General features: G+C 32.5%; 1 protein-coding gene across 1 annotated transcript; it reads left to right on the top strand.

Annotated features, from left to right (window-relative positions):
• The first annotated feature begins 9,100 nt into the window (after positions 1-9,100).
• Positions 9,101-10,645, top strand: LOC149565189 (protein LURP-one-related 5-like). The gene is made up of 3 exons (XM_089817048.1): positions 9,101-9,596; positions 9,755-9,979; positions 10,267-10,645. The coding sequence occupies exons 1-3, from the start codon at positions 9,186-9,188 to the stop codon at positions 10,414-10,416; spliced, it is 786 nt and encodes a 261-aa protein (XP_089673174.1). The 5' UTR covers positions 9,101-9,185; the 3' UTR covers positions 10,417-10,645.
• Positions 10,646-23,424: the final 12,779 nt, after the last annotated feature.

Below are 23,424 nucleotides of genomic sequence, written 5' to 3'. Positions count from 1 at the left end.
AGATCATAATAAGAGAGAGAGAGAGAGAGAGAGAGAGAGAGAGAGAGAGAGAGAGAGAGAGTATGATTACCTCACCCAATCAGAGTTTATGTCCCATTATGAACCACACAAGGAAACAATGCAACTAGAAAGATGGAATTGAATCGCCTAGTGAATGTGGCTACTCACTAGTCAACCCGTCAAAGATTCATCCTTAGGAATATTATATTCCATAAGAGTAAAACCAAAAGAAAAAGAGATCTAGCCTTAAGGACACCATCGACCTTAAGGGATCAAAAAAATATTTTGAATCTGGTGGGATCAAGAGATCCTATAGAAATAAAAAACCATGCTTTAAGGATTAGTCACTAATCCATAAAGGGAGAGAATTACCTTGAAAATATATATGTATATTGAAAGTGCATGTGTGCGATAAGTGAGCAAAGTGTATGCTCCCATGTTAAAACCATTGCTAACACTTTAATAGGAGCAATGGCTTGAACAGAAACATAAAAAACTCCACTACTTATGTTTCCACTACGAGATGCCCCCAAATGAAGACAAATCAAGGAAAATACCAAATAAACATATAGAGAACATAGAAGGGACCTACCTTCCATGGGGTCAATATGATCATAAGATAATATATACGATATTTTTGCAAATGAATTGACATCATTCCCCAAAGAAAGTATAACTATAATCACAATGGAGGAAAGAACACATAAGAGTTACAAAGAATAATCTTTTCAAACCATGACATGGAGACCAAAAAGAATTAGTGCTACCAAGTTGGAAATCCAAGCATGTTACAAAAGGAAAATTTTATGAACAAAAGCACATGTACAACATAACATGAAACAACCTATAGAAGAAAAATAGATACATATCAAGGAGTAGCACAAAAAAATTTATTCCTTTATCACCTTGCACCAACAGAGAAACAAGGGTTATGGAAAAGAATCTAACAAACATTTAGCAAACACGTTATGAGAGAAGCATAATATGACAAACAAACACACAAAAAGCTACCATAAAGGACTAGCCAATCAAGTGCACTACCTCCTCTCCCCATCTCATTCTATATCATTTAGGCAAGGTGAGTAACTCACAAGAGGGACTATATCAAAAACAGTAGGAATGATAGCCAAATCCAAACAAGGATCCTCTTGAGAATCATCATGTTTGATACGTCTAGGTGTAATTTTCATTTATGATGAAAACATTTTAGGTAAATCAATGTCAACATCAATAGTCTCATATTCATCATTAACATCACCAACATCATCAAGAGTATCTTCTTCATCTAGATTAATCAAAATAGGATCTAAGATAAGAATAGAATCATCATAATATTGCATCTTAACCTCATTATTACCATTAACTTCTTATAACACATTATGTATAGGTTGATCAAAAGAAGGTAAAGAACTTTGAATAACAAAAGTACGAACCTTAGCTTGAGCATGATGCTTCTTACAATGTTCATTAGTAGATTGATTATGTTTTGTGTTGTTTGAAACATGTTGAGAACTAGGAGGAACAACTACCAGATCCTTCACATATTCTATAAGAGGATTAATAGGATTCTCAGGAGACTAACAAGAAATAGTAGGAGCTTGATTAATAGAACCAAAAACCATAGATAAAGGAGGTATGGAAGGTGTAGGAAAAATACCACAATTAAGATCCATCAGAGGCATGCTTAACTCGATAATCTTGTGATGCTTATAGGCTTCATATGAAAGAAAATGATTATCAGGTCGAGAAGGACATGAATTAGGTATTGAAGGCCAAAAGAAGTCAAGTGTAGCACAATCCCTGGGCCTAGAAGGTTCATATAAACTATGGTTAATTGTATTCACTTCTTCATCATGAATGAATTCAAGACACTTATGAATAGGAGAAGAAATAGCATGCATGACATTCATCTAAGGAAAACCAAGCTTAATGTGAAATTGATCAAAAGTAGGAACAATAATAAAGGTAGTGTTCACACTTTTACCACAAAGTTCAACTTGAAAATCAATAGAACCAAATGATGGATATATCATAAGAATCACATTACAAGAATTTCATAAAAATATTTTCTTCAGTAATAACATTGACTAAGGATGTAGGATCAACTAGCTAACTGCATGTAGGTATCTTTGCAATATTAGCATAAATGTAAAGAGGACCATTAAGAGATTTAATAATCTTAGAATGATCAAAGGTTATCAATATTTCCCAAGGTTTTTTATTCTTATATTATTTTTGAGGTTTGGATTGAGTTTTTAGCTTAAATTGAGGTTGTTGTGTGACTTGAGGTTGAATTTGAGGGTGAGTTTGAGGTTGAGGTGGAGATACAGATTGTGATAAATCAACATGCTCCACATGGTTGATAATATGATTAAGATCATCCATCTTTGAATCATAAATAATATCCATAGAAGATGGTTGAGCAATGACATTAATATCATGTGTAGGTAAAGGATGCGTATAGATTTGAAGGTTTTGATTAGGAGGAGAAACAAAATTATTCCCACTACCATGAAAATTATTAACATATAAGGCATTAGAATCAATCAAGTCTTGAACCTTATGTTTTAAAGAATAACACTTCTCAGTATCATGGCCATTTTGATGATGGTATTGACAAAAATCTTTATGATCAAAAGATTTAGGTGCAATAGTAGTAGGTAAAAGAGGTTGAATAGGAAGTAAAGTAATCATATTAGCAGTTAACATATTATTCATAATAGAATGTAAAGATTTAGAGAGAGGAGTAAATGTACAATTCAAACAAGAAGCAGTAAAAGTAGAAGTAGCATTGTGAGATGCAACAACAACTTGATTAGCAACTGTACTTGCTTTTTTTTTATCTTGACATAGTTGTTAGGCTTTTGAAATTTGTTTGGATTAGGAGCAACATCACTCTTATCAATTGGAACAGGAGCCATTAGAGTGTTGCTCTCAAATTGGATCACTTGTAATTGATAATATGAAGCACTACAAAAAGTTGTTAAAAGGAGGTAAATTTAGTAAGAAGAATCTTATCTCTAATATCCTTTTGCAAATTTGAAATAAACATACGTTGAATATCGATATTAGGAAGAGGATAAAAAATGAACTAAACTAAGAAAATACATTGGAATGCATTTTCATATACCAATGCAATGAAAATGAACTAAAGTAAGAAAATACAAAGCATGGTGAAATGAATATTTTTGTATTTTTACTTTATATGAGATGAAAACACATAAAAGAAATCTAACACATGCAAGATCTACACCATAAAAGAAAGAGTTCTCCATTGCAGGTTCATCAAAATGTAAGATAAACAATGAGTGTTCATCTAAATGTAGAAAGGATGAAAGGGATTTAAGATCTACCTCTAAATCCAAATTCCTAAAGGAGAGATCCAAATTGATTAACCAAAAAGACTAATGCACAAAAGAATCAATCTATGGAGAATACAAATAGAGAAGAAAACCCTATATTTTGCTATGAAATCTTAATTGAATTGAAACAAATACTACCATTAAAGTAGAGTGAATCTAGAAAATGTTGTTTTCTGATGTCTATATACAGTTTCAAGAAATTTTGCAACCTGATCTAGACTAGAAATGCAGAAATAGAGAAAACCTAGAAATCTTTTGTCATTTTGAAGGTCGTCCTTGACCCAAAGCTAGGATAAGATCTTACCCCTTTATTTTCGACCTTGACTTTCACTGCTCCGATGAAAATTTTGCTCATGGATCTCGAAAGTTCTCTGAAAAGGGTACTCAAATCTGCACTGGTATTCACTATCTCGCACCTACTCTTGCAAGCAAAAGGATTTTTTTGTTGGTTGAGGGGTTTTCCTTGGTCAAACCCCAGTTTGGAATTAACCTTTAAAAATAGAATTGAAATTGTAGTGTAGATAAACAAAGTAAATGGAACTATTGACCTTGCTTATGTTGAAATCCTTGTGGAAGATTCAAATCCTTGAATCCACAAGTTTGGATGCTCCAAATAAATGTAGAATTGAATGTAGAATGTCTCAAATCAATTGCATTAGATCTTCAACACAAATATTTAATGGATCTTGGAATAGAAAGAAGCCTGAATGAATGTGGATGCTAGAATCTTCAACAAGAGGGCTCCAAAGAGATTGAATCCTTCAATAGCTACCAATGGATCTCCTTGATGAATTGAATTCTTGAATGCTTGGATACTCGAATGCTTGAAGAGGAATTAGTTCTTGAATGCTTTTCTTCTCTTTTATTTCTTGATCACTTGATTGCACTTATGCTCAAATTCAATGGAAGGCAGATGCTTGATCATGGAAAAATCTGGATTCCTAGATTGTGAAAATGAAAGAGAAAGCCTTCCTTTTATACTAATCTAGGACACAAACTTCTAGAGAGCCCAACATAGGAGAATTAAATTCCAATTAAGCCTTAACCCCTAGAAATGGATCTAAATTAAATACAATTTAAGAGTTTACTATTCTAAAGCCCAAAATAGCCAACTTGGAAGCGGGAAATAATATCCCAAAACTTTCAGAACTTGAAATTTGGACCTAGGGTCAAGGTCGAGGTCGACTCTAAACTAGGTCAAGGTCAAGGTCATCCTTGACCTAGGTCAAAGTCAAGGTCAACCTTGACCTAGAAGGTCAAAGATCTCAAATCTTCAAAAAAAATTTCCAAAAAAGGGTTGGAAATAGGGGAAAGAGAAGCAGAACAGGGGGAAAAAGCTAGATCCAGTCAAATACCCACTCAAGATGCTTGGCATGACCCTAGACCACTTGCTTGGAGGGCTAAACCAGTTCTAAATGGAACAGCTTCCATTTTCTGATGATACATAAAGATCTTAGGTGCAATGGTTTTCCCTGTGAATTTTACAAATTTTTTTGGGATTCCATTAGCCCTAGTTTGCACAAAGTCTATCTTGAAGCCTTTTAATTTCATTCATTAGGGAGCATAATTAGCAAAGGTAATTTTAAATTCAATCCTAAATCTAGTAAGCTAGAGGATATTTGCAACTAGTGACCCATCACTCTCCTGAATGTCTCCTACAAAATCATTCCCAAGGCCATTTCTCTTAAGATGTAGTACCTTCTACCTTAGATTGTGCATCATGAAGATACTAGATTTATTAAATCCAAGTATATTATAGATAATATCATTGCAATTTGGGAAGGTATGGAATGGGCTTGTCAATCCAGTTTAGCAAGCCCTGTTCCTCAAAATTTATTTTTGCAAAGCCTACAACCAGATTGAATGGCCTTTCATTCTAGCTATGTTGCAAGCTTTGGGGTTTGGCCCCATTTTCCTAAAATCTATGCATATGATCTTTGGAGATGCATCAACATGCCTCACCATTGAGGAGAGGCAATCTAAGGCCTTTGTCCTTTTTAGATCTATTTGGTAAGGGTGTCATCTTGCACCTCCTCTTTATGTGTTGGCCACTAAAAGGTTTGGCTACTTGATTGTTAATGCCATCTCAATAGGTTAGGTCCATGACATTGCTCTCCCAAACTCATCCGACTAGCTAGTCAATGGTCACTTCATTGATGAGTCCTTCCTTACTCTCATCGAGGAGAACAATATTGCTAACACCATGCAGTGTTTGGACACCTTCTGCTTAGCCTTTGGCTCATCCATACAGTGGCACAAGACTCTTTTCTATAGGAATTCATTCCCACTCGCCCTTCTTTGGCTTGTCCGATATCAATGGAAATGGACTTGGCATGAAGAAATCTTTTGCTTCCTTAGAATTCTCTTTGCTTTCCAAGCTTCCCCTATGGAGCTTTAAAATGTAGTCTTGGCCAAGATAGAAAAGAAGTTATAATACCGGATTATCAAACCTCTTTCCTTAGCTAGAAAATTCTAAATTTTCTCTAAGATGTTGGCTTCCACTCATGTGTACTACTCTTCATGTTGGGAACCTTCAAAGGCCTCCTATCTCAAGCTTGAGTTTTTGTTGTGTGACTTTCTCTAGGCTCTAGATGCCTCTCATCATGGCTTCAATAGGGTGGCATGGGACTATTATTGTTTGCATAAGGAGTCAAGTGGGCTAGGCCTACTTTCTACTCAAAAGCAAGGTATTTCCCTTTGTCTCAAGCATGTCATTTGTGCCCTTTCTAGAAATGAGGCCTGGAAAATTCTTTTGCAACATTGCATTTCTTTAGGCTTCCCAATTAATTGGCCTTCCTAGAAGGGGATTGGATTTCAAACTCTTTTGATCACTCCTGAGACTGTGCAAATCTAGGGTATCTTCATGGATAAGAGAATTTGGAAGGCTTAAGAAGCCATCAAGTTGTGACTTGATTGGGTTGGAGATGGTTTTAGAGCTAGCCTCTCTATGAACTAGCATAATTTGTGGCGGTCTCCCTTGTTTACTATTCAAGGAGTCCCTTTGACCATAGTCTAGGGAGACAATGCACTGCATTTTTTCAAACGGGGCATCAAGACTCCTCAAGATATTTTTTATAGAATCATCATGAGTCTTCACTCATGGGAAGATATGCAAGTGTAATTCTAGTTATCCCGTCTAGATTGAAAAATATTTGATCTTCTTGTTTCTGCAGTATCTCTGCATTTGTTGCACAAGCTTGATATTCAGTCAGTCAAACCTTGGTTGAAGGATGATTTAGTGGTATCTTGTCACTCCCATGACCAACTATAAGCCCAAGTTGGGTTATCTTTGGTTGGTTCCCCACCTGCCTATGGTGGATATGCTCAGCCAACATTGGCATTTACAATCTTCTCAAAAGTCTTGGACACTTAGGTTCACCATTGTTTGCAAAGTTATTACTAATCCTAAGATTGCACACTTTTCTTGGTGCATCCTCGTCCAAGGGTTTTCTTTGGGCCCTCAGCTCCAACATTTGGGTGTTCATGACCTCAAATACCCTTTTTGTGGGGAACCAAAAAAATTTTGCATATTTTTTGGGTTGTAGACGTGCCCAGCAATATTGGCACTAGATTCATGATTTTTTCAAGCCCTTCCACCCATAACTATTTTCTTGGCATATGGGATTGCTAGGGGATTCACCTAGGCTCCCCTTTAAGTACTCTCAACTTTGGCATGCTTTCAAATTGGAAATCTTGTTTACTAGAAAGATCAAAATGTTGTCTTGTTTTCTCACAACTTTCCTGACATTAATGTTTCTATGTACACTAAAGCTTGCATATGTAATAATGTAATGATGTAATACAAGTACAAACTGACAAAGTTGGGCTAGAGTTACCCCACCTTCAGGAGCTTTTGACTCATTGGGGTAATGCCCCCTGTACTATTGCCAAGATGTCACTTGACTCTGTCTCTAGAGACCATACAACTCTTTGGGGTTGCCAATGAGGCCCTAGTTCTTCTACTCCCAGCTCTCACACCCTCAGGTCGTAGCCTCCCTATCGCTCTCCTAGTGGTGGTCTTGGAGGTCACCGGTGCTCAGTTCCTCCTCCCCAAACACATGGTTTTGGCTAGTCACCAAAGGTTTCTCCTGTTGCTCCTTCTCCCACATGGCCTTCTTCCAACAAGTGGTGTTTCCCTTGCTTGGACTTGGCTATTTCTCCTCCTAGTCTAGAGGGAGATAAAGATAAAGAAAAAATTGATGATGTTGCTGATGGGTGGGATCCTCCTAAACCATCCACTAACCCCACTGATGTATAGGGTTCAGATGATCGTGATCCTCCTCCTTCGAATGGCACTGCTCTTGCAACCTGGGGGCTCTATATATATATATATGTGTGTGTGTGTGTGTGTGTGTGTGTGTGTGTGTTTTTTATGAGTAGTTAAGAATCTGGCCTCTGGTCGTTTGAACTTCTGCGAAGTGATCTTTGTATTCCCCAACCCCTTTTTATTGAATATGTAACTTGATTATTATATTAATAGAAATGGAGTATTCATTAGAAAAAAGCTTCTGGGACTGCTCTTTGAATTAGGTCCATTACCAACTAAAGTTTTGATGTAAATGTTTTTTTTATTTAACTAGAAAGAATGGATTCAAAATGATATATAGATTCAAATTATTAATTATTAATTATGTTTGTTGGAGTAAAATAAAATTTTAAATAATTGTGATATATTTTTTAATATATATATTTGATGGATAGTTTTTAAAAATAGTTTCATAAATTCATGCGTGTTCTAGACTTTTAAGTATTTTTTTTTCTTTTAAAGAGGGGTAAATGCTTTTAACCTAGACCTATGAACCAGTGAGTCCACAACGAGGGACCTCATCCCCATTAGATTTGAACCTTGATGGCAAGGATAACAACTCAACAACTTAACCATCACAACATGCCACTAACTTAACAATCACAACATGCCACTATTGGCATAGACTTTTAAGTATATTACTTTATATATAATTTTTAATTAACTTGTTTTCTAATAGATTCATAATAGCTAGTGATAAAGGAAGATATTGATCCATTTTAAGAAATATAAATTTTAAAAGTTCAAAATTTAAATTTGGTTAAAGTGGTCTAAGACATTTTGCCACTAATAATAATTAGCAAAATGAATAAATATAAAATTAGATTTGAATCTTGAAGATCAATAGTTAGAAACTTAAGAATAATTATTTTTCAATTTCAATATTAAAATAGATTGATTCATTCTAGACAATGATTCGTTCTAGAGAATAACCTATAACACAATGATAAATTTTGAGCCTCTTATGTGAAAGGTCTTGGTTCATCTAACATAATACATTGAAAGTATATATCAACTACATACAATGGAAAAAAAAATCAAACTCTTATAAACTATTGCTCCTAAAATACAAATCAATAAACTTATCTTCAATCTAGACAATAAAATAAATTTAAAGTAAAAACTAAATTCTTAAATTATAATAAAATTACCACTTAATATATAAAAAGCAATCTAATTCATACAACTCTATAATATTAAACAAACCGCCACACTTTTGTAAGTGCATAGGTTCAATTAACCAATAACGTGAACAGCACTAGCCTCGAAGTTAATGTTTGCACTTATTCAGAAGTACAGCAAGAGGGCTTTGCAGATGAATGGTGAATGAAAGGGCCATCTTTTTCTTTTCCTTTTAAGGGGCGGCTTCATTTGCAGAGCAATGTCAAAAGCAATTCTTATCTTTTGTCAAAAGCAATTCTTTGATTCTATTTCAAGAGAAATCACATGAAAACATGGTCTGAGCTTCCAAGTTACTTAGCTTCTCTCTGTGTATAACTATACACACATATCACACCATGTTGTCTCTCTCTCACATATGCAATCCCTGCCTCTCTCACATTCTATCACCTTCAGATAATAACATATTCTTCACCATCCATGAGAAAGATTACTACACACTCTATCATGACCACAACAATCTATCAATTTGCTTACTCTGCAACCCTAAATTATTTCAGCTTCCTTCCATGCAATCTAAAGACAGGATTGTGTGTTTGCCTGTTGTGGGTAAAGAATTTTGTTCATCATTGCTAACAATATTGACTGTGAGACAGAAGCCTCTTGTTTTCAGTGGAGGAGGTTTCACAGTGACAGATTCATCTACTGGTCAGACTGTTTACAGGATTGAAGGCAGGGGATCCAGTTCAAAAAATAGATTGCTTCTTATGGACTCTCTTGGCAAACCTCTCCTCACATTGCATAGAAAAGTAATACTATTTCTTAAATTCTTTTCTTTTCCTTGTCTTTCAAATCACCCATTTCATAGCTGTAGCATAAACTAGGGGATTTGGCATATATGTTTATTTTTAGTTCAAAGAAATTGTTTTCCTTTTGTATGTAATTCAGCTGACTTGTTGTGTAACAGGGTTTTGCAATGTACAACCATTGGTGGGGATTCAGTGGGGAGAAATATGATGGGCAGAAGCCCATTTTCAGTGTGAAGAAACCATTGATGTTCAGTAAGAGTGGTGATATGGAGGTATTTTTAGGAGCCAATTCAAGAAAGAAGCAGGCTGATTATAGAGTGCAAGGGAGTTACAAGGAGCGTAATTGTAAGATCTACAATGGGTCTACCACAATAGTTGCTGAGGTATTATTTTCTCACAACTAGATTAATCTTTTTTGATAATGTAAATTGTATTTATTGGAGTTGTGAATCGAATAGATCAAATTCATATAAAAAAAGCTTTACCCACAACCTAAAACAACAGTAAGCATGAGTCACCATGACAGCCAGAAGATTATTGTTAATTGATAGTTTATTGATCAATTGGCTATTTCTTTATGATTTTTAAAAAAAAGATTATGAACTAGTTTTATGATTAATTATTAGATGATTGATCTAATTGAACTTATGAGTTGGATTTTGTTTTGCAGGTGAAGAGGAAATTTGCTACATCGGATGTCTTGTTGTCCAGAGATGTTTTCAGCGTTGTAGTGAAAATGGGGGTTGATCAAGCTTTCATCATGGGTTTGGTTGTGATTCTCCATCAAATTAGCGGAGAAAATGATGATTTTTGTGTCTGAAATCGGTACTTACCAAATGATTTTTCTATCTCAAATGATGAATTTTGTATCTGAAATTGGTCCTTAGCCAATGACAAAATTTATTCAGATAGTTGCCTGAGAAAAGTTTTGAGTTTTTCTGTCTTGATATTTCTTGCAGTACCTGGGCTCAGATAATTATCTGGTCTTTTTATTGGAAAACTGTGTATGGAGAATTGGCTGCATTTTTTTATATTAAGAATTTGTCAAATGCTGAATTTGTTAATTTAGAATTAAGTTTTGTTTTAAAAAATGAAAAGTTAACATTAATTTCATTTCATTTCTAATTTTATTTATTGAAAGGGAATTAACAAATCATCATTTAGAACTAAAATGAAAATTCAAAACTCATATTCTAATATATAGAAATTAAAAATTCATATTTCAATTCTAATTTAATCCATCTACATTAAGAATTAAATTTTTTTTTAAATTATTCCTACCAATTTTCAGTTTTTCCATTAAAAACACACCAGTTGCATGTTTTTGCATATGCAACAATAAGCATCGTTTAAGTTGTTTAATAATAAATAAATTGATATCAACTTAAATATAAAATTATATGATACATTATTAATAATTATTTTATTTTTATAATTTATTTTATTTTTCATATAAATGTTTAACATTTCAAATATGATGAAATAGTCAAAATTTAAAATTTAAAAAATAATAGTTAACATTTTTAAAAAAAAGATAGAATTCAATATAGCTTACATTATGAAATTCCACATTCATCCATTGTATATTGTATATTAGTGTGTGTGCATTTTTTAATTTTTTTTTAGGTTTAACAAATATACCATACCATTAGGGGGAAAAAGAGTATAATTAGTAAGTATTTTTTTTTATAATCAATTATTTATCTAACCTTATCTTCTATTAAAAAAATTAACTTGTAAAATCTAAAGTTGGACACTTCTATTCTATAGAGTTCTACTAAATTTTTGATGATAAATTCTATTATCTTTTTATAATAAAAAAATAATGGAGGGTTCAGACCTGCAAGGTAGCCCAACGAGGCACGAAGCTTGGGAACTACCAACCAACGAAGGCCACCACACAGACTTTTTACGGACCCAATGCGGGCCCACTTATGTCGAAAATCTCTATGACTTAGAGCCAAGGATTGAAGGACATCCACGCCTTCAAAATCACCCAAAGCATGATCTCAACCTCATCCCTTATGACGTCAAAGCGTGGGCTCTTTGTGAGCCATTCAATTTCACCAATAGACCAAGGGCCCATTGACTCTATTAACCTTTTTAAAATAAAAATGTATATAATTTTTTGTTTAAAAATTTGCATAACAGAAGAAAAATATATGTGTGTGTGTGTGTGTGTGTGTGTGTGTGTGTGTGTGTGTGTGTGTGTGTGTGTGTGTGTGTGTGTGTGTGTGTGTATGTATATGTATATATGTGTATATATGTGTATGTGTATGTGTATGTGTATCTGTATGTATATATTTATGTATATGTATCTATATACATACATATATATATGTATGTATATAGATACATATACATATATATATGTATCTATATACATATATGTACATATATACATACATATATGTACATATATACCTATATATACATATGTATATGTATATATATACATATATATACATATATATGTGTGTATATATATATGTATATATACATATATATATGTATATATACATATATATATGTATATATACATATATATATGTATATATACATATATATATATATATATATATATATATATGTAAATGTATATATATGTATATGTGTGTATATATATGTATATATAAATGTATATATATCTATATATATATATATATGTACATATACATATATGTATGTATATATACATACATGTATGTATGTATATATACATACATGTATGTATATATACATACATGTATGTATATATACATACATACATGTATGTATATATACATACATATATGTATATGTACATATATATATATATATACATACATACATACATACATACATACATACATATATATATATATATATATATATGTATGTATGTATGTATGTATGTATATATACATACATACATATATGTATATATACATACATACATGTGTGTGTGTGTGTGTATAAAATATTTAATTTAGATAGTTAATCTAGACCATTCGAGGTGGATTCAAATTGACTCGAATTTATGTGACTTCTATAAAAAAAATTTAGAATTGGAATTGAAAAAAAATAAAATTTGGTATGCCTATTTAGCCTCTAAAACTTGGATTTGGTATTCCATCTAAATAGGTGGAATTGCTCTAGTTTTCATTTTAATTCCAATTTAACAAAAGTGTGCATTGGAGATAAAATCAAATCAAAATATTTTGAAGTCCGTTGGGCATGTTTCTATACAAATTGGGTGTTAAAATGTTTCGTGAGTGCTAATGTGCAGAAGAGTCAACACCTTGACTACTCGTGACATGATGCAGAAGAGTTAAAATCATTCAGATGTGGGGAAAGTTGTGCATCCAACATATCTCTACACAAGAAGAGTAATGGGAAATGAACATGATTTGTAGATGTTACATCAATGTTCACATCTAATGGTCATAATGCCCATAAACTAGACGTTTGCTCAAATTCCTTGATTTGGGCTAGGTCCTATCCATTTGCATCAATCCACTACACTTTCCTCCTCTTACAATTAGTGCCATGAGCATTAGGAGTTGTGTCCTCCATGCCTACTTCACACCCACATGACTTCTTTGGGCTACTCTTCATACACACCTTAAGACCAACCCCAACATTATTTTCCCTCTTTGCTACCAAGGGGAGTGGAAAGGGAGTAGTGGGTGGTTCCATGGGTGAGCCATCCTTATCACAATTAGAAGAAGGATGAATAACATCCACCTTTAATGAAGGTGTCCCATCTTTCCTAATTCTCAAGGAGGAAGAGCCACACCACAAGTTGAACAAAATTGAGGTGTAGCCACTGCATTCCTTCTTTTCCTTGAAGAAGCCAGCATAATAAACTAATCTTTGCTTCTCTTTCAATATAAACGAATAAGGAGAAGCAATGATTTTTTTATTATCATGTATTTAGCAAAAGCATTCACATCCCCAACATATCTAGATCAAGTTGGGGATTCAAGAATCAGTGGAAAGTTGACAAGGGTTTGCATCGATGAACATGTAGTAGATTCTCTGCATCAATGAAGATGTTTCCATTGAACTCACTGGATTATGCCCAAACTCAACACTCTCTCCAATAGATCGACTTGTACCTAAGAAATCCTCTTCCTAAAGTCGAGTTATGGTAGTCTTGTTTGTTTTTATCTCAGATTTGAGGTCTATAAAAAATTAATGTGCTTATTTCAGTGATATTCCAATTCTTCAAATGTGTAACCAAATGGAGGAAATATTTTTAGAATTATGAATTCTTGACGAACCAAATTGTCCCAAATTAAATTCCCAAAACAATAATCTGGATTTCAAAGTCTTGAATCCCAAATTTAGGATTATGAATGCCACTTCTCAAATCATATTCCAACAACCAAATGGACCCTAATATCAAATCTTTGAATTCCCATGTGGATATCTATTAATTCTTAACTACAAGAACTTAATAATATAGAAATCCTAAAACACATAGGTGTAGCCATTGGAGAATTGATTGGAATATGATGCAGATGGTCTAGGGTTCTATCAACAAACCACTACTAATTAAGGTTCTAATCTTGAATCATCCAATGGTTCTAGTTTCTTGATCTTTCCACCAACCTAAGCCTCCAAGACTCTTCCCCAACTTGCCTCATAAGTGTTAGTTGGCTTGGTGTAGATTGAATCTACCTATTAAGGCACTAGTCCTACTAGCCCTTCCTTCCCTTAGAACCCTAACCCTCGCTTAGGATCTTTTTCTTCCACTCTCTTGGAGTCTACTAATGTTGTAGATACCCTCCATAACCTTCTTGACCTTATTCAATACTTCTGGTGACAACATCAACTAAAGAAAACTCACTACCTTCAAATAGGGCTAATTAGGCCTACTTGTTTCTAGGTCTACTAACCCTGTTTTGGGCCAATACTACACATTCTTCCAAATAACCTCATGAAAAACCTCAAGAATCTGAAATTTATCTCATAGCACTCCAAGATTCCAAATTTTAGCTTCAAAATACCCATAACCTTATTCACCCTTAGTCCTAGCTTCTAGCCTATCTTTTAGGCCTCTAGTCCAATCTACACTAAATAGCTTCTAAAACTCTTCAAACCTTAACCTTCCAAACCAATTTCTCATTCAAGGTAGCATGCTAGGGCTTCTAGGAACACCATTTTTTTGACCCAACTTGATCATGGGCATGCTTTGCAACAACTTCCACAAATTGTCCTGGCTCACATACTCCTAGCAATCAGCCTAGGGCATCAAGCCATAGCTTGGTAACCAATCACAAAAATGCCAAAAAAAAAACACTATGTACAATGTCTAACCTATCATCCCACCAGGTTTCACATGTTTTCCACCATGGATGATTAGGTTAGAGCCATTATTGTGGAAACAATCCTGTGAAGAAAGTTCTCAAACTAGTCACCAATAAAATGCTACAACTTGCTAACCTAACAACTTCAATCCAAGTTTGAATATGCAAAAGAACAAGGATACACTATTCTACAAGAATCATAAGCCTGATCTCCTACGTCAATCTGTACATAGTCGTACTAGGGTATTTAAACAATGAAAAACCCATAAAATTGTTTATACAATAGGTCCACATGTGCATAATCTAAAAGAAAACCTTCTAACCTTCCAAAGTATGGTCCTCATGCTAGAATAATTAAGTATGGGTAGTTACAACTCCCAAAACTAGCATTTGCAACTCTTTACAAAAATTGCAAAAGTTGCTCAAGCAACTTTTTGAGCAACTTTGCAACTTTTGAGCAATTTTTTCTCTTTATAACTTTTGGTCAAATGGGTCCACCTAGGACCATTCTAGGATCCTAGATAAGATACCTTGGACCTATTTAGGCAATCATGTACCTTAGTTTCTCATCCCTAATCATATTTGACCTATTGAGCAACCGAGGACCTAGTGAGCAATTTGGCTCTTATATTTGGACTAGTTGCACTCCAAGGACTCTTGGAACTTATTAAACACACACACACAACTAACCACTAACAACCCCAAAAACCAAAATAGAAATCAAGTGTACTCTAAATCTAATAACATCAAATTTTTTAGCAACCTAGAAATAGGAACCCAAGAATTAAAACCCCTGAAGCTAATAACAAATCGATCTATTTATGACATAAACATCTCAAGATTCAATGGACACATAGAAGGAATTGATAAGATGGATCCAAATAGATTGAGACCTTTTAAAATTATCAATAGAGATTCACTATTAAATGATTTTTTTCTATTCATGAATAGTTGGAATAAGAACAAAAGTAGGAAAGGGGTTGTTGATGAAAGGTCACAAATAAAAAGGAAATACATAGAAGGAGAGAATATTAAGGAAAGAGTTGGGATAATGGAAATAATAGAGAAGGGGGAAATAATAGAAGACAACAAAACACAGACAAAGGAAATAAAATTAATGAAGACCAATCAGGAAGAAGCAACCATTTCAGAGGTAGCATAAGAAGATAGAGAGGAAATACCAAAGGAAGAAGAAATTAGAGAATCAGAAATAGTCCCAAGGGATAGACTAGTCAGTATGATCTATATTCTAGATAAAGAGATTAATAAGGGGGAAATTATTGAAGATGCATAGTCAACTGAAGATGATGAGGAATTATTGATAGAAGATATGGAGAAATTAGCCACTAATAACAAAATGCAGTAGCATGATCAACAAATTCCCAAGGAAATCTCAAGCAGAAATTTGAATATGGAAAGGAACAACATAGTGTTGAAAACAATTGATTAATTGTGTATTGTCTTTGATGTTACACAAAATCTCATATCATTTCCAATCAATGTATGTCGAGCTCACTCAGGCATTGAAGATAATTTCTTGTGTCTGTCGAGCATTCGAGAGTTTTCCTAGTTTAGAAGATAGTGTCTACCGAGTTCACTCAGGCGACAAAGGAAAGTTTACAGAAGTTGAGTGTTAACTGAGATCACTCAGTTAATGAAAGTTTGGATGGAACCAGTGTTAATTGAGCTCACTCGGTTACCAAAGGAACTTTGTGAATATGCAGTGTTAACCAAGTTCACTTGGTTAACACAAGAAAATTGCTTTGAGTTAGTATCTACCGAGCAAGGTCTATAATGCCCTGCAATGTGACCCAAAATAAGTTAACCTAAAGTTTTACTAAGTTTGAAAAAAATAAATTTAATAATAATTATAAACAACAATAGATAATACAACAAAAGCATTAACAAACACATAAACACATACCATAAAACAAATTATTGTTCTTTAGGGTCCCATGATGTTGAATCACATTTAAGTTTAATTAACACTAAATCCAATATATAATAAATCTGCATCAAATAATAATATACAAGTATGAATCCATTTAAATAATATACAGTCATCTGGAATGCCACTTGGCAACAATCATAATGCACCATCATCCACTATACAATTCATAAGGTATGAAGGGCTAAAAGAATATACAACATAAAAATAGGTTACAACAACATATCCTAAGATTCATGAAATCAAATACAATACAAAATGTATAACCATCCATCATAGTACACAAGAATAGAATGAAAGAAATATTGAATAGGGAACTCTAGCCATGGCATCAAACTGTCAGATCTCAATGGTATAAGAAAAATTACTACCACCTGACCTCTTAGAACCCAAAAAGGTCCACTCCCACTACGTTGAGGAGATAAACTCAAGTATCAAATAGGATAACAAACTCAAAAGTCAAAACCACATCTAGGTTCAAGTAATCACCTGAAAGCAAACTATCTCAAAGGTTACCAAGACACGAGTATCAACTAAACCTAAAAGCAACACAAACACGTAGGAAATCTACTATGCAAGTGGGCAAGTGTCATCGCATGAGCCAACTCTACGGTTGCCCTAGTAGCCTCTCTAGACTCTAACCCCCTAGTGTCTCTATATGGCATTAGTATCCTTTCGTATAGGCAAGACATACTAATGAATCAACTCTAAGGTTACCTTGACAGTCTCTTAGGACTTCAACCCCCTAGTGACTTTATGTGGTGCCATATCTTATTAATTCATTTTCAACCCATTTAATAAAATATTATCACTTATTAAAACAACCCTCATTGGATTACCCACGTAGCCTCTTTAGGGCTTTGACCTCCATTGCAAGCCACTTCCCAACATGACATACAAAAACCTACCCTAAGCTTAGCAAAAGAAAAATATCTCAAATGACCATAAACCACACATCAATTCTTAAACAAGCAACTGGAAAACATTGAAATATCACTGATCCAGATCACAGATTCCACTAATATGATCATCCTAATATGATTGATCCAAAATCATGTACACATAAACCAAATCCATTTCATAACATGACATCACCAAAATAAATCATTTAATAATGTTAATCCTATACAAGCAACTGGGAAGCAATCAAGGATAACTAATCGAAGACTCAAATTTTATATCAGGAAAGACACATCATCCACCTCAGTTCTACACAAGAATTGGAAAGAACATCAAAATATTTGATCAAACTCATCATAGCATACACATGACACATTACCATGGTTGGGTATAAAAGATTGTAATCAAAACATCATAGAACCAAACTCCCAAGCCTCTAGTAACATCCTAACTGGTCAAAGTTAAGTCAGCCCTAAAACCTAACATCTGTAAAATCACACGTCTCACACAGAACATACAATAGTAACTTTTCATAATACATTAGGTTTTGGAAAACATGCATATTTAATTTTCACTATAGGTTTCCAAGTTTTCATTTCCAAATATTATAGTTCATAACATTTTTTTTATCTCAATCAGGGTTTCAATTTCCATTTCTTTAGTTGCTAGATTCACTATAATTTCTGAGTTCACTAGAATCCCAAACAATTCAACAATTCATGTAACATTGTTTAAACATTGTTTCATAGTTTCATTATTAAAATATAAGAGTTCAGTGAACATACACATCACAATATTCGTCTTTATAAAGTATGTTAATTACTAAGATTTTCGAATAAGAAAATTTCCCTAGCAATATAAATCATTTTCATATAAAATTTAATCATCAAGCACAACCCAAGTTTACTAAAGATAACCATTAATTTCTTTGATTTTCAATTTAGTTTAGAATTATATTTAAATAATAAAGTAATAAATCAAATTTTCAAATATTTAAATTTAAAATCTTAACAATACTTATTAAAATTATTAATAATAATAATTATCAATTATTACCATAATAATTTTAAATTTATTTAACTTTGGAAAAAAATTCCTAAAAAGGAAACTTGCTAAAAATGAAAACTTTTCTGGAAAGGAAACCTACTAAAATGGAAACTTTCTCGAAATAGAAACATGTTAAAAATGTAAACTTTCTCAAAATGGACACCTACAAAAAATGGAAACTTTGTTGAAATGGAAACCTACTAAAAATAGAAACTTTCCTGAAATAGAAAGTTGCTAAAAATAGTCTTTCTCGAAATGTAAACATATTAAAAAATAAAAACCTTCAAAAAATGGAAACTTACTAAAAATGGAAACGTACGAAAAATGGAAACTTAATAAAAATGAAAACTTTCCAAAAATGAAAACTCACTAAAACAAAAACTTTCCAAAAATGGAAACCTACTAAAAACAAAAACTTTTCAAAAATGGAGACTTACTAAAAATGGAAACTTTCCAAAAACAAAAACTTACTAAAAATGAAAACTTTCCAAAATAGAAACTTACTAAAATCAAAAACTTTCCAAAAAATAGAAACTTATTAAAAATGGAACCTTTAAAAAAATAGAAACTTACTAAAAACAAAAACTTCAAATTAACGACAGCAGTTTCAATCCCTCCATTCATTACATATGCTTTTGAAAATGAAGAGCAATAATTTGAACACGAGGGTTTCAATTTCTAAAAGCATATAAAATATATTTCTCAATCAAGGAACAATAACTCACATACAAGAGTTTTCAAATTCAATTCAATACTGAAAACAAATTTGCAAACACGAAGAAGACAGAAGTTCGAAGAACGAAAACTACTATATAAATAAAACCACGAGATCCTACCTAGATCTAATGCTAAAAGGATGAACGCATAGAACATGCAACAATTCCCTTTTTTTGGAAAACCTTCCTCTCTCCAATTACTCCTCCAAAACCTAGTTAACCAAGAAATGAACTCTAGATCTTTGATAAAGAGTTCTCCCCTAAATTTAGGGCTCTGATTGTGCAATCATGCAAGGGAACTCGTTGATCAATTTCCTTTAATATTTTATTATCTTTCTATATTTTCATGCACAAACCTTCTACATTTTCATGCACAAACTTTTAGATATTTAATTACAAAATATCTTTATCTAAATAATTAGCTTTCTCTCTTTATTTTATTTATTATATTTTAATTTCATGCATAAGCTTTATGCAATTTAATTAAAATAAACTATATTAAATAATTGCTTACTCTCTCTTATTAATTTGTGAGATGTTTTTAATATAATATTTATTAATTTAACTAATAATGTTATTTAGAGTTTATTATTAAAATAAACTCCTAAATAAGTTATTATTAAATTAAATAAATATAAAATGCCAAAATTAGAACTTTAATAAAATCTTTAAATTCAATTATTTTATTTTATTAATTTTTTAATTAATTAAATTTGATTAAATATTAAATTTTCTTTATAAAATTTCTATTAAATTAAATCATTAAATTATATTTTATTATGATTTAATTAAAATAAAAAATCACAACAGACCCACAAAACCAAATATGAAAACTCATCATAGAGTAGAGAAACTTAGATCAAACTCAAGGGTTATAATCATGAATATACGTCACTTGACGAATTCATAGAGTAGACAACTCAGATTCTTGCCCTCCTTTTTAGGACAAATGGTTTAATGATAGGATTCAGACTCAAGAGTTATCTCCCCACTTATACCATTGAAATACTATGATAGGGTATACTCATCCTGGCAATTTAGGGAAGTCGATACCAAGTACCTATAATTTGCATAAAATTCACACATGTACATACACATATATTTTAAACTAAATAAACAGTGGCAGGAAGTGGTAGGTCATGTAGATCCTGACTAGCAGGTGACTACAACTCCCTTCCTCAACCACATCAAAAATGACAAACGTAAAGAAAACATGCACATACACCATACACATGCAAGCATGGTGTAAGTATCTATAGAGACTACATATTAATCATTCATCTAACTAGCATCATTAAATAACTGAAAGTCACTAGACATACTTATTATCATTGACGTAATCCTAAAATAATTGAAATAACCAAATTACTCAACACATATATCAACTGAATATGAAATATATGTAATCAAATCCAGTAACCAAGTACCGATAATCATAAACATGAATGTAAAATAGGCCTAAAAGAATCTGACACTACAATCAAAAAAGTCAAGTAGGGGCAGGCATTACAGGGTCAGCTAACGAAGGATTTTCTTATTTTGGTATATTGAGCTAAATAGTTTTATCTAGTTGGTTCTAACTGATTGAGAAGATGAATATTAATTATTCTAAGTTATATTCAAGTCGACTTGACAATGTGTAAGATATAAATATAAGGTCAAGTTGAGGATTGAATGTGTAGAAAATAATTGAAGATTTGATGATGCTTAGAGGAAGTGAATTAGAAGGATAAGAAAAATATCCTTGTTGAGATGTAAAGATATATTTGATCAGGAAGGATCAAGTATTCAAGCCAGAATTGAGATTTGTAATCAGCGATTTAGTTGCATATTAAATCGGGTCATCTCATTGTTACTCTATAACTATTGTAGTGGTGATCTAAATCTCTTAACAAAGTTGGCTTAACATCTATTTGTAAATCCTCTAAGAAGGTGACATTTCTATTGAATTGTCTAAAGACCTCTAAAAAGGTCACTCTTAATAGGGTGATTAAATCCTCTAATAGGGTCACTCCTAATAGTGTTTTTTATAACCTTTAACAAGGTTGACTCGTAATAGGGCTCACTTTAGAAGAGTGAAAATCAGTAACTAGTTGCGATTGGTGGTTTTTATCAAATTGGGTTTCCATTTTAAAATCTTGGTGTCAATTGTGTTCATGCTATTTCTTTTATGTGTTTGCAACTAAGTTAAAGTAACATTAATCATAAATAATATCTTAAGATTTTCATGTTAAGCATTTGCCAAGTTATTTCAGTGTTTACCAAGTTACAGTATTTTCTAGTGTAAATCAAGTGCATTTGTATTTTTCAAGCTATAGCAGAGTTTAGTTTACACAGAATTTTGATTTGTATTGACATCTAAGGGATCTAAAATTTATTTGTGTGGTAACTAATTTACCCCTCTCCTCTTAGTTACTCCTCTTATATTTCCAACAATTGATATCAAAGCTTTTGATGTTTACAGAGAAGGTTTTAAGGACCAAAGATAAGGATCATGATGTCTTACAAAAGAGAGATTCCCAAGTTGAACTGAGAAAACTTTGTAGCATAAAAAGGACTTATGAGGTTACATTTAGCAACTATCAATGATTCAAGTTGTAAATATCTTGGTAGTGAATAAAAGACTCCTACTAGAACATTATCAATTAAAGATATTACTGAAAAGAAAAAGCATAACATCATGATGATTAACATTGCTTCTTCTCTTAATTATGTTAAATTTGATGAAGTAAAAAGTTGCTCTATAACTTATGATATGTGGATCAAACTAAAAGCCATCTATGGAAGAGATGATAATGTAAGAAGAGCTAAAGCCAAAAGTCTTATAGGACAGTTTGATCAGATGAAGATGGGAGAAGATGAAAACATTGCAAAATATGTTAAGCGAATGAAAGAAAATGTGAGAGCAATCAAAGTATCTTGAGGAGACATTGATGACAAAATAGTTGTAAGTGAGATAATCAGAACCCTTCTTCCTATCTATGCAATTAGAGTGTCTACTATTCAAGAAATGAGATGTGATCCAAATAGCAATATAACTTTGGATGCTCTAGTTGGAAGATTGACAACTTCTGAGTTGGATAACTATGATAATTGTGTTCCTAGTTCCAAAGGTATTGAGTTTACATTTGAAGCCAAGCTTTCACTCAAGGAAAAGGGTAAGAAATCAAAAGCCAATCAATCAAAAAGTGAAGAAGAAGAAGAAAGTTCAAACAATGATCTTGAAGTTGTTGAAGCCCTACTTACAAAGAAATATTCCAAAGGTAGAGGACAGTGCAAAGGTAAGATTCTTCTAATCTATTTTTCTTGTGAAGAATTTGGTCACATTCTTGCAAGGTGCCCAAACAGAGAAGACAAGGATGAAAAGAAAAACAATAAGTTCAAAAGCAAGAAGGAATTCAAAAACTACAAGGACTATAAGGACAGGTAAGAAATCTTGTTTTATGGCTAAAGATTATGATAAAATTGAAGATGAAATGATGTATATTGCTGTAAAAGATTAATATGATGATGAAAGAGATAAAATGACACTTATCTCTCATGTTAGCAAAAATGATACATGGATTATTGATAGTGCCTGCTCACATCATATGACTAGAGATGAAAACAAAGTTTGAACACATGGAACATTATGTCATGTCCCCATTTTTGGTGACAGTTCGATTTAATTAATTTAATTAATCTGGTTGTCCAAAATAATGAATATTCTATAAGGACAACTAATTAATTATTTTAATTAAATAAATAAATGATATTAAGTTAATTACTTATAAAGTTATCAAATAAATAAATATTAAAAGATAACTTTATATTTAATTAATTTAATAAAGTGACTTGGATCATAAAATATTTAATAAAGTCACTTAAGAGATAAGATCAAAAATGCTCTAGAAGTCTCTGGAGAAGATGGAGAGAAAAGAATA

Source organism: Cupressus sempervirens, chromosome 3 (assembly GCF_028749045.1).
Source record: "Cupressus sempervirens isolate cs-2001-9-10 chromosome 3, ASM2874904v1, whole genome shotgun sequence".
Classification (NCBI taxonomy): Eukaryota; Viridiplantae; Streptophyta; class Pinopsida; order Cupressales; family Cupressaceae; genus Cupressus; species Cupressus sempervirens.
This window is presented reverse-complemented; position numbering and strand designations above follow the sequence as displayed.